Raw genomic sequence first — 13,596 nt, 5'->3', positions numbered from 1 at the left:
CGAAGGTCTCCTCGTTAAAATTGAACGAATGCCGCGTCACGCTATGGTGCTGCACAAAACTGATAGGTCATATAGCGCGTCCTTCTAGTCTATTCATGTCCATTTGTCGCAGCTACTGTTGCTTAGCTTAACAACTTTTCATTTTAAAACTCCACGGATTGAGCCAAAAACCATCTTCGCGCCGCGTTAACCGCCATATATAACCTCCAATACCATGTTATCGGACAAAATTTCGCCTTTCTAGTCCGCCCTAAAACCTGCCAAACCTACAAGACGAAGTGTCTGGGACAAAAACCATAATTGACAGGGGAGGAATAAGAGGAAACTATTAAATCCGGATCTAATGAATAAATTAATCAGAATGGAGTGAGTCGATGATCGAGCGCCATCCGACTGCCTTCTAAGCTCATGGATGTTACGTCCGTCCATGGGCAAAAAAAATGCGATAAGATGTTTCTTAATTATAAGAACATGATAAAAAAAGCTTAAAAGCTCATTCGATGACGTTTCGACGTTACCGTAACGTCATTATTAAGTCAAAAAATGATTAAGTTTAAGGCCTATAAATACTAAAAGAACAATAGGTGATTAAACTAGTAGTAATGAAAGATTATGAGTGCGTTCTTTTTCTACGCCTGTGATATAATCTCCGCTGTGGCTAAATGACCGGCAGCCGGTCATGGTTTTCAAATCACTAAATGACCCGCAGTCTGATATGTTTCTCAAATTTAACGAATCGAAGGAACCAATCCAATTCTAACTTTCATATATCGATTAATAACTGTCAAGAGATCTAGAGGAGCTTATAGCTGTATATGCGGATTTCGGATTCCGGATTCCATGTTTTAGGGTTGCCATAGTTCAGGTTAGCTCTGAGTTGCTGATGGCAGATAATTTATAATTAACAGTTGCCAGAATATGCTGCTTCAACGGGACGCATTCACATCCTTTGAAAAAATTTATCGCCAGCAGTTGTTATTATTATAGACTGCGAGTAGTCTCTCTTTTACTCGAAAATCTGTGGTGGAGAACGTAAGAAAGAACGCAAAACAACATGAGTTTGCGCATGTCACGCTCGCAGTGTCGCTTGAAGTTACGCTCGCACGTTCACTTGTTTTGCGTTGATCCTCACGGATTTTCGAGCGAAAAAGAGACTGCTCGCAGTCTGTTACAATTAAGGGTCAATTAAATGTAGGGTTTCCAGACTAGATAACGGTACGGGAGCATTGTCCCAGGAATTGTTCATAGCTCTCATTTTCTCTTCGTAGGAACAACAACAACAATGAATGTGAGGCGCGAATATAGGAATTTAATTCGGGTGACTTGCTTTGAAGGCAGAATTATATTTTCGTATTTGTGACCGTTTATGTTGTTTGCTGATGGAGCTCTTATGGATACGCTTATCTCCTCCGCAACGTTGTGTGACATGCGTACCCCGTTTTGTGCATAATTATGACACTAATTATGCAACTGCAATCCCATGAACCTTTACAGTTTCAACCGCTTCCGCTTTATGTGACGAGACGATGCACTGAGAAACTAGGGAACTACAAAAGCGACTGACCCAAACTACAGCGGTAAAGAATACCATTTAGTCAAGTTACTCTTTGCTGCATACTTTTATTAAGGTATTTTTGTTCACGTTCCTATTTTTGTATTATAAACAATCGCCTTCTCGAACCTAAAATGTGTAGATCGTCTGTCGATCGTCGTACGTAAACTGAAGAGATTCAAAGCGAAATGTTGTGTCGAAGGACCATTTGCATAGTATGGTCTGCTATTCATTTGAAATTTCCAGCTCAGTCACTGTTTTAGATGATTCTTTTGGGTTTTGAATAACACTCACAATCGCTTTGTGATTCCCAATTACAAGGATCTTCAATAGACAGACTTTTAATTAGTCACGCTATCTTCCCCCCCGGGGGGGAGAAGGTACCCCCAGAAAAGTTGGGTGGGAGTGTGCGGCCCGCTTCCCGAAAACCTTACCCTATTTATGACCAAAATCTGCCATTTTCCCAACCCTATTTTTGACCTGACCAAAAATTTGATACCCTATTTATGACCTGACCATTAAATCAAAACCCTGTTTCAGACCTACGTTATAATAAGTTCCCTAGGTAGGACCAATGTTAAATTACTGAAAACATAATTTGCGAAGGGCTTTTGTTAATTTTGTTATCGATAATGATGAAAAAGTGGCTTCTTCTTTAAAACATACCCATATCAAGGCTAGAGTGCAAAAACCATACCCTATTTATGACCAAAATGGCCAAAATAGGCTAAAATTGATACCCTATTTATGACCAAAATGGCTGAGAAACCATACCCTTTGGGGCTGCAAATACCAATAAAGCTCATATAAGGGAGTACCACCCCCCCCCCCCCCACCTCGGGTCTTTCCCACTCTGGGAAAAGAGATTGCATGAGTACCAAGAACGTTTTGGATCAAGTCAGGTGATCATGAAAAGTGCCTGCTCTGACTTAAACCGTAAATGATATTTTCAATAGTAAAAGCTGCCAAACTTTGCCACTTTATGTGAAAGTTTTCTGGCTACAATTTGAAATGACAGGTCACTACCCAGACCTTGATGCTTCCATAGCAACTGTATTTTGACAGCCTTTTTTTCCAAATTTCAGGAATTTTTAATTTATATTTACAATTTGTTTTACCTTCTTAGGACGTTTCAGGTTTATTTAACTGATTTTGATTAATTTTATGTCATGTTTAATGATTTCTGGTGTTTTGGAAAAAAAGGTCCGCAATGCATACATGTGATTAGGATTAATAAATTTTAGCAGTGTAATGGGGAGTGTGTTTAGTGGAAAAGAGGTACTTCTTGGTGGCAGGATGCTCATTTTATTTGCTTGTTTGTTTGTTTGTTTCTTGGTGAGGTATTTTTTTAACCTGAAATATTGGAGTTGCCCAAAACATATCATTATCAAAACTGTATGCTAACTACACTGACCTGTTGGCAGTAATAGAGATTAATTATTAGTTCCTGCTGTATGAAGTTTAGGTTTGTTTTGATTTGAAGAAGAAGGGAGTATACTAAATTCATGAAAGCAAGAGAACATAGAGGAGAGGGGAGTCTGATGGATGGAAGTTGAAAGGAAAGCGTGCAATAGGAGACAGGCTGAGAGGAAGGACGGGTTGGAAGGTCAGGAATTTTCAAGCTGTAGAAAATATATGTTTTATGCTTGACAAAGTCTACTCATGCAGACGTCTATTGTGTTATGTGACCCTGAGTCATTATATCAATATCAAAAGTGATGTCTGTGTATGTCGCCAAACAAAATATATCTGCGTAGTTAAAAAACAACAACCTGTTTCTAACAGTGGAGGCATGGTGTCCTCATGGTTTGTGCATTCGACTCCGAATCCAGCAGGCTGGGTTCAAGCCCTGGCCGCGGGACATTGTACTGCGTTCTTCAGGGCAAGACACTTAACTCTCACAGTGCCTCTCTCCACCCAGTCGTACAAATGGGTACCGGCGAATTTAAAGTTAGGAGTAGCCCTGCGTTGGACTAGCATCCCATCCAGGGGGGAGTTGAAATATTCCTAGTCCCTTCATGCTGCAGAAACCGGTATAAGCTCTAGGGGCTACTTGGCTCGACTATGCAGACTCTACCTACCTAATAATTTGTTTCTAACAAGGTCACAACCTTTATAAGCGAAAAAGCAGTTTCTTGTCTCTCTTCTGTTGTATTAAAGTTTGTAAGATCTTGAAAAGCTGACTAGTGGTGAGAAGTATGAGTTTATTAAAACAGTTGAATTCAGTTTTGTGCGAACAATTCCTCAAGACCGTGTGACTCTTGCAACCCCTCTGACACTGTAAGTTAACGCCCATACAAAAATCAAGAAATCCAACATGGCCGCTTTTTGACTATCACAACATAATTATCACGTGATGTATATAGACAATAATACATGGGTGTGTGTAGATATGGAAGTGGATGTGAGCGCAGTGAATGAGTGAGACACAAAGTTGAACACGAGAAGAGAAAACCATATCTACAAGCAACCATGTATTGTTTTGCTTATTTTATAAACCATAGCTAGTAGAGGGAATTGTTATGGAACCTGGCAAAGTTCTTTGTTGTATGTTTTTTTTGCTACTTTGGTGGTTGACCTTGCACAAAACTTGGCAAAACACAAAAGGTGGTTATCTGCACTCTTACAGTTAACCAATGGAGGCGCTGTGATAATGTAGTTCATTCATAGTCAATGAGCATAAAACAAAAGATGTGCAAGGTTGAGGACCTTTCAACATAAATCTTAGCCTGTTTGTTTGGTTCTTTGATGTTTACCGGACTATGAACTAGGCACATGGCTTACTAAAAAAGACATTTTTTAAAATGATTTTCCGAAGATTTCCGACCACTTTCTGAAGATTTCCGAATATTCTCCAAAAGTTGTCTAACGGCCACTTGAACGTTTCCAAACGTTTCTGAACATTTCCGAAAATAACCGAAGAGTGCCGAAGACTTCCGAGGAAGACCTGAATATGTTTCGATCATACACCAACAACTTTAAGTACAAATCCTTGTAGAACACCGCACTTTAACATTGTCGGACGTATTATATATCCTTCACGATTCGTTATCATTGTTTAATTTAAGGAGGGCGGTTTACTCAGTCAAAGGTTGGTTCACTACTGCCCAATGCCAATGTTTTATCTTTTTTTTTTGTAGACGCAAGGGTGATTAGTATCACATTGAGTACAAAAATCTTAGAGGTCGGAACATCTACTGCTGTCTGATTTGCACCATGGCCGCCACCCCAGACCCAGATGAAGTGTTCAGTTCCACAAGGGAAAAAGCAAATTTTCAACGTCTTGCACGACTACTAATAAGCGGAGGTACCGCGTTAGCGAGAGCGATATTTGATCAACTCTGCCCGCCAAGTAATCTTCCAACAACACTGAAAAGTCCAGCCACAAAGAAACAACTCAAAGCAGCACAGCTCACCAAGCCACAAAGGGACTGTTTGTACCCTTCCCCAGGGGCGTACGGCAAGTCAACAGATTTTGATGTTACTTTGCTGTTCAGGTTGCTAAGGAATATATGCAACCTCACCCCTCCTGCCACAGGCTGGGATGCACTGCCAGCAAGTACAGACTACAGTTTAGCTGCCGATTTAATAAGAATTAAATGTTACCGCAATTCAGTGTATGGTCATGTGAGCCAAAACATGGAAATTACAGATGACGACTTCCCACGGCTTTGGCAAGACATCAGCGAAGCGCTGCTTAGAATTGCCGGGCAAATCAGCCCTACGAAGAAAACAGCATGGCAGGAGGCCATTGATAACCTTTTAAAGGATCCCCTTACAGCAGAGGATGAACGAAATGTACAGGAACTGCTGAGGTGGTACAGAAATGATGAAGAAGTAAAGGAATCCATAGAGGGACTTCGAGTGGAACTGAAAAGCACACGTCAATACGTTCAGCACTTAGAGAGAACCGTTCGAGAGGAATCGCAAGACATCAAAGATCAGCTTACAGGAGAAATGAAAAGTTCAGCTCAAGAGGTTCAATTCCTCGTCCGACAGGAAGCTCAAGACATCAAAGATTATCTTGGAGAGGAACTGAAAACCACAACTCGAGACGTTCAATGCTTAGAGAAAGCAGTTCGAGAGGAATCGCAAGACATCAAAGATCAGCTTGCAGGAGAAATGAAAAGTTTAACTAAAGAAGTTCAATGCCTTGTCCGACAGGAAGCCCAAGACATCAAAGATCATTTTGGAGAGGAACTGAAAGCCACAAGTCGAGACGTTCAATGCTTAGAGAAAGCAGTTCGAGAGGAATCACAAGACATTAAAGATCAGCTTGGAGAGATGCATCAATCCATAGACAGGCTACGTACCTCACCTGATGATCCTCAAGCAGGTAGAGGTCAGTTCAAAATCACCCGATTTTTGTTCAGAAAGCTGTTGATCTGTTGTGTAAGATCATACCTCAATTACATGTAATGGTAAATTAAATGAATACTTTGTAATATATAGATTTAAACAAGCCTAAAAGCGGAGCCCCTGATTGCAATAACTAACCATAAAGAAATAAGAGGATTTGTTTTTCTTGTATCAGAAACTCAAAAAATGGTCAATTGTGAGCATGTAATTGTTCAACTTGTGGTTTCGCTATTTTTTCCAGTTAAATTTTAACAAACTGACGAGACGATTGTGCAAGGAATATGTCGGAAGAAAAGTCAACAACCCGTCAGGGGTTCATCTGCGCCGAAATTTTGCCTATGCACTTACTCCCTCCGAACCCAGATTAATAATCTGGCTTGAGCTCGCGATCCAATCGAAAAACCAGTCCCTGGTCAGGGGTCAAGTTAAAAAAAACAGGCGACCTCGTTGAGCTCTAAACCTGAGCCCGCGATATGGTCACGTGGTACTGCTCAACAGATAATCGGTTTTGACAGCTGTCAATTAGCCATAACATGGATGCCCAAAATCAAAGATGTGGCTATGGTAATGATGCTACTCTCTTATTTTTCAAGGTATTGGAGCACGGACGGACCTACGTGCGGACAGTCACGTGACAACCAAACTTTTTTAGTTCGATGGGCTACCAAATTTTCTAAGGTATGGGGCTCCGCTCGCGGGGGGTCGGTGCGCAGGAGCTCCGCTATAACCTTTGTTTAACCAGTTTGTAAATTTACCCGTTTAATCTGGTTTTAATTTGTTACGTAAGAGTAATGAAGAAAAGAAAATGTTGTTTGGAGATGTTTGGCTCTCGTAAGGTTAGTGCGATTCTCTCTTAATTAGCTAGAATAGAGTTTCAGTCGTGCTGTCACACACCTTAAGTTTAAAGAGACATTATATTGTTTCCTAACAGCTCAACTTCGACTGTGGATCGATTGTGAGGCTACATCAGGACTTGTTCCAAAAACAAGATCTTCAGAGCTGTTAGCAGCAGCACGGGAACCGCAAGTAGGTGTCCAGGACGCCACAGCAATGCCAATTACATCATTCCAGCAACAAGTATCAATACCCGAAGGTTTTGGTGGAGAGTTGCAAACCTCCCTCCCAAATGCAAAGCTTCCCCCCACACAAGGAGTGTTGAATTTAATCATGCTTAAGTACTTACAGGCTGTTAACCCATCTACAGAGGAGGAGTTCAATGGCTTTCTTAGGTACATTAGAGATGTGCGCCAAGCGGCTATCGTGGACACTCAGCCAGGAAGCTTAATAATTACAGTAGAATGCAGCTCTCTGGAGATACTTGAAGGACTGTGGGAAGACTATCGTACCGGCCACTTGAATGACATGGCACAAAAATACCTTGTGACAGAGGACATATTGAAGGAATTTGGTCTCATCGAGGTGAGACTCATGACAACTATACTGGAGGATGAGTACAGAGCTTGTCGAGAGTATTTCTTACAGAAACCAGGTGAGGATGAGTGGTTGTAACAACACTTAATTTTTTCCATCTCCCTCTCTTTTTCTCCTGCGTTGGTTTTTCCTCTCTTCCTTGTTCGCTGACGAAACTCGATCAGCAGCTGTTACCGCATCCTACTTTAGTGAAGAAGAAAACATGATTAATAGCGAATTAGAAAGCAGCGTGCAACGTTTTATTTATATCTTACGATCGAGTACTTTATAATTTCCGAAGCAGTCCTTCTGAAGTCTCACCTTCAAATTGCGATGAGGGAAGATGGACGATCATTTGTCATGGAAAGCGAGGAGCCGACTGTACTGTTTACTCCGTGGAGGCCCATTCGGTCTCTAGAATTATACTGAACACTATTTATTAAAATACTTTATATCACCGTGCAGCCTCGCCGATGCAACCCTTCTCCTTTATCATATTCTGACTCTGAACTGGCAGGAGGACACTAGAGGTCCCAGGCTGCAAAGTTAATACCATCAGTTAATCTGGTTTTGATTGTGTCTTTATTTCAGTGCATAGCCCGCAAAGCATAACAAGCAAGAATGATAAAGGATTCAGTCTAGATTTAACACGAGAAGAAGTGTCATATGAGCTGACACCAGGAAAAGAGTCTGACGAAGAACCTCGTGAGCTGACAGCAGAAGAAGAGCTTAATGAGTTGGCACCAAAAGAAAAAACTCACAATCTAACACCGCAAACAGGAACACCAGGTACAGATAGCGTATTAGATACCCAGTTGCAAAGAAAGGAACGAATTCCACCAGGTCCGATCATTTTTGGTCCTCCCGACCGGAATGAAGTTCGCAGGAGCTCAACTGGAGACTTGGGTCTGCAGGGTGGTATGCAAATCTTCGTTAAGTGGCCGACTGGAAAGATGATAGTTTTGAGTGTAGGGCCAAGCGATTCTATTGAAATTGTAAAGGAGAAAATTCAAGAACGAGAAGGAATGCCATGTCACTACCAGCGACTGATCTTTGCTGGTAAAGTACTTCAAGATAACCACACTCTTCGTGACTACAGCATTCCGAAATACTCAACCCTACATTTGGTTCCGATAGTTTGTGGCAGTGAAATGCGAATTAATTTAAAGACGCCTACAGAGAAGACGATCACATTAGAAGTTGTGCCGCAAGATACTATCGAAAATGTGAAAAATAAAATACTTCAGAAGGAAGGAATAGTAGTGGAACGTCAAAGCATTTTCTTTGCTGGCAAGGAACTCAAACATGAGTACACTCTTGCAGACTACAACATTCTAAATGGATCAACTTTACATTGTTACATGCAAATCTTCGTTAAGACGCTGAATGGGAACACTGTCATTTTGGACGTTGACCCGAAAACTTCAATAGGGGAGATAAAACGTAAAATTGAAGGTAAAGAAGGGATCCCACGTGACCAACAGCGTCTCATCTATGGTAGCAAGCAACTCGTTGATGGTCGCACTTTAAAGGATTACAACATTCAGAACGAATCAACCTTAGAATTGGTTGTAAGCCGATTGCGACCTGGTACGCACTTTGTCGTGACGATGATGACTTGGAAGACGATCACTTTGGATGTTGAACCGGAAACGTCCATCGGGACTGCAAAACGGAAAATTCAAGACAAAGAAGGGATCCCACCTGGTCAACAGTGTCTCATCTATAATGGCAAACAACTCGAGGATGGTTGCACTTTGAAAGAGTACAACATTCAGGAAGAATCAACTTTAGGCTTGATTAGAAGCCGATTGCGACCTGGTATGCACATTGTCGTGAAGATGATGACTGGGAAGACGATCACTTTGGAGGTTGAACCGGAAACTTCCATCGAGGCTGCAAAAAGTAAAATTCAAGAAAAAGAAGGAATCCCACCTGACCAGCAGCATCTCGTCTATGGTGGCAAGGAACTCGAGGATGGTCGCACTTTAAAAGAATACAAGATTCAGAACGAATCAATCTTAGGGCTGCTTATAAGCCGACTACAACCTGGTATGCAAATTTTCGTGAAGATGATGACTGGCCTTGAGAAGATGATTACTTTGGAGGTTGAACCGACAACTTCCATAGAGGAGTTAAAAGTTAAAATTCAAGAGAAAGAAGGGATTCCAGCCAACCGACAGCGTCTAACTTTTGCTGGTAAAGAACTCGAGGATAGTTGTTCTTTAGAGGTTTGCAACATTCAGAAAGAATCAACCTTAACCTTGATTTTGAGCCCACTGCGATCTGGTATGCACATTGTCTTGAAGATGATGACTGGGAAGACGATCATTTTGAAGGTTGAACCTGAAACTTCCATCAAGGATGCAAAAAGTAAAATTCAAGACAAAGAAGGGATCCCATCTGACCAGCAGCGTCTTATCCATGGTGGCAAGGAACTCGAGGATGGTCGCACTTTAAAAGAGTACAACATTCAGAACGAATCAATTCTAGGTTTGGTTTTAAGCCGATTGCGACCTGGTATGCACATTTTCGTGGATATGATGACTAGGAAGACGATCCTTTTGGAGGCTGAACCCGAAACTTCCATCCAGGCTGCAAAAATTATAATTCAAGACAAAGAAGGGATCCCACCTGACCAGCAGCGTCTTGTCTATGGAGACAAGGAACTCGAGGATGGTCGCACTTTAAAGGAATACAACATTGATAAAGGATCAACCCTATGTTTACATGTCAGCATGACAATTTGTGTGACAATGCCAAATGGAGAGAAGACTTCTTTACATGTCTTACCAAGCGATAGTATCGAGAACATAAAACAGAAAATTTTCGACAAAGAAGGGATTCCACTCGACCACCAGCGTCTCACCTTTCATGGCAAGGAAATCAAAAATGGCTGCACTTTGAGTGACTGCAACATTCAGAAAGAATCGACCATACATTTGATTACAACATACAACGATTAACCCTATATTTACATGTCAGCATGACAATTTACGTGACGATGTCAACTGGAGAGATCGAAGCCCTCTTGAGTTGTTTCACTCAGCGGTAGTATTGAGAACGTAACATGACAATATACGACAAGGAAGGGACTCCTGTCGACCAGCAACGCCTCACCTTTCATGGCAAGTTAATCGAAAATGATTACAACATTCAGATAGGATCAACCATGAAAGCGGCTGCATATTTGTTCACGCGAAGATTCCAACAGCAGGGACAATTGCATTACACGTTTTGCCGAGAGATGTGAAAATGTGAAACAGAAAAGACAGGATCAGGTAGAAATACCGGTCGATCAGCAACAACTGTTCTGTGAAGACATGAAACACAACAACTATCGCACTCTGAGTGACTACGATATAGCTTCAGATTGTACACTATCCATGCGTCCCTATGGCGAAGTGCTGGTCGCGGCAACGGGTGCGCCTTGATGTAAACATACATACACTGACTGAAGTCGGCACAAAACTGAATAGCTTTAGAAGGAGTTTCCAAAACCGGAAGAAGGACTGAGTGAGATGACACCAGGAGAAGGAACCTGTGAGCTGACATCGACGATTGGAGGACTTGGTACAGATAGCTGATTAGATGCCCAATTCCAGAAAATGAAAATAACCTCACTGTTCAGATTACGAAAATAGTTATTGATTAGATAGAAATGCTGAGAGAGTAGCAACAGATCCTTTTTTCATAACACTGAACTCGGAAATTATGTTACCGCACTCTGACACACTACAGTATGGAATGTGGGTCACATTAGACACATGGTTTGCTGTGTTGCGAGTTTTGTTTAAGTTATAACAAAATGATTTAAAGATGGTCCATAACTTTCCAAAAAAACTGACTGAAAGACCATGAACGCGAATAGCCTCAGTCAAGGACTACCCCAAGTCGTAATAAGGGCGCTTAATTAAGAAAACCACGACAGTAACTGCAACGAGTATGTCACCAAACAACAGGTTTAATGAGCAGAAAAATGGCTATGCACGTGCGTTATAAATATTTGTACATTTTGTAGTCGTCCACTGCCAAACAACAATGTGAAATGACCAAGTTCTGTTTATGTTGGACATCATTAGTGACTACGGCTAATTTTTCATATATTTGTTTTGGACTTGATCACTGGAGTTACCTATTTACTAGGGGTTACGATCAGAAATGATTTGAGATGGGACAATCACGTGGATGCTGCCACGTCCAAGGCCGCATGCCGTCTGTATCTTTTGAGTCGGCTTAAGAGAGCCGACTTAAATTCTGATAACCTGGTAGCCTTTTACAGCAGTGTAAGTGGACCGGTGTTGGAATTCTCGTGGCAGTTATTCCATCAAAGTCTCCCAAAATATTTGCCTGACGACATCGAAGGTATTCAGAGGCGCGCTATGTGTATAATCTTTCCTAGCTTATCATATAGTGAGGCGATTGAAAAAGTAGGAATTTCAACACTTTCAGACAGACTTAAACTCTTATCTGTTAACTTATATATTTAATGATATTATCAACAACGAACAACACAAACTGGCCAATCTACTACCTCCGCTTGCCAGTTCTCACACTCCACGTCTGAGGAACAAAAATATTTTTAATATCCCACTATGTCGGACTGATCGCTTTAGGAAGCCTTTTATTATTAGCAGAGGCGGATCTAGGGAGAGGGTGCAGGAGAAGCGCACCCCCCCTGAGAAGAAGTTTTCTTCTACGTATTCGCTTTTAAAATTTGTTTACCTCACCAGTCAGTTACGCCATTCGGCTTAGTGGTGCACCCCCTCCTAAGAAAAATCTTGGGTCCGCCCCTGATTTAGCCATGCTTTGTAAATAGTTTGTTATTGTTATTGGTTTGTAAATTAGTCTGGATATAATTCATTTGTATATTTTTTTAGTGTAATTTACTAGTAGCATGTAAATTCCGCACGTAATTCAGTTGCATGACTGTTAGGTGTGTATTTCTTAATAAGCGAGTTATCTCTTTATCTCTACTTAATTTGAAAATGTTTTTGGACTGATCGGGTACTAAACATACCTTGATAACAGCGAAATGCCTAGCTAAACAGAAATCCATTTGTTTGCTTAGCGTCTTCTTTGTCGTGGCCGTGGCTTCTATTTATATCCACTAGGCAGCAGGGTCGGCTGATGCAAAAAGAATTTACACAGCAATTTTGATTTGTCGCTCAGTGACATGAGATATTTCCATAGCGATGAGCTGGATCGGAGAGTCAAAAATCTTTCTAGTTATCGCGCGGCAATGTAATGTAATTAGTATTATTAAACTAAAGAAGTGACAAAGTAGTTTTACAAGTCAGACTTAACATTTACCCTCAAACACTGTACAAGCTTTTTAAAGGCATTGTTTTTGTTTCACAACGTAAACAGAGAGCGGTGTTGTATTTTGATTTCTTTTGCAATGCTTCACCATGTTCTCGAGGCAACTTGTTCAATTCCCTCCTTCCCCTCCCATATAGTGTCAAATTCCTTATCCTGACATCAAACACTGATGTCAAATTCCCCCTCCCCCCGGAGGGGAGGGCGCGTCGACTATTCGTCCGTATGCCCGGGGGATGTTTGAGTCTCTATTTGATCGATACATTAGCTTTATATGCGTTGATGCTTGGCGCAGCTTTGATGACAAGGAACTCAAGAATTCAGGGTCTTCGATGGAGAGAACAAAACCAAAGCATGAAATTGACCGTATCCGTGCGTTAATGATCACAACTTTAGTGTAACAGGTTCTTTAAACCACTAACTTTAAGAGACGAAAACACAGCGATGGCGGTAGTAAACTAAAACCACCCTTACATAAGCAAGTCGAAGCGTGATGGTCTCATGGTAGGGCGCTCGTCTCCGGATCGAGCGGTTCGGGTTCGAACCCTGGCCGGGGACATTGTGTTGTGTTCTTGGGCAAGACACTTTACTCTCACAGTGCCTCTCTTCACCCAGGCATAGTTTTTAGAGGGAAATGGTTATGAAGTCCGGCAAGCATCAAAGAAGCAAACAAACGTGCCAAGTTGGAAGTTACACGACCGTGCACAATCTTTTGTTTTTCGCTCGTACACTATGCATGAATTACGTAACTAAAACGTTTCTATTGGTTAGTTTCTCAGTACGGAGTAAACAACTATTGTGTTTTGTGCACGGTCATGGCCAGAAAAGCGAACAAAAACCTACAACAAAGAAATTCGTAGGGCGTCATAACCATTCTCCTCTGTTAACTGTGACTCAGGTGTATGAATGGGGACCGGGGAATTTAATGCTGGCGATAACCCTACGATGGACTGGCA

The 13,596-nt window shown here is 41.5% G+C and overlaps 1 protein-coding gene across 1 annotated transcript; it reads left to right on the top strand.

Annotated features, from left to right (window-relative positions):
• The first annotated feature begins 1,514 nt into the window (after positions 1-1,514).
• On the top strand, positions 1,515-11,324 carry LOC149107435 (polyubiquitin-C-like). Its single transcript, XM_089297013.1, has 4 exons — positions 1,515-1,628; positions 4,693-5,894; positions 6,843-7,400; positions 7,913-11,324. Exons 2-4 carry the CDS (start codon positions 4,769-4,771, stop codon positions 10,285-10,287), a joined length of 4,059 nt encoding a protein of 1,352 aa, XP_089153139.1. The 5' UTR covers positions 1,515-1,628; positions 4,693-4,768; the 3' UTR covers positions 10,288-11,324.
• Positions 11,325-13,596: the final 2,272 nt, after the last annotated feature.

This window comes from Orbicella faveolata, unplaced genomic scaffold (genome assembly GCF_042242905.1).
Source record: "Orbicella faveolata isolate gen_17 unplaced genomic scaffold, um_ofav_v1 contig_27, whole genome shotgun sequence".
Lineage (NCBI taxonomy): Eukaryota > Metazoa > Cnidaria > Anthozoa > Scleractinia > Merulinidae > Orbicella > Orbicella faveolata.
This window is presented reverse-complemented; position numbering and strand designations above follow the sequence as displayed.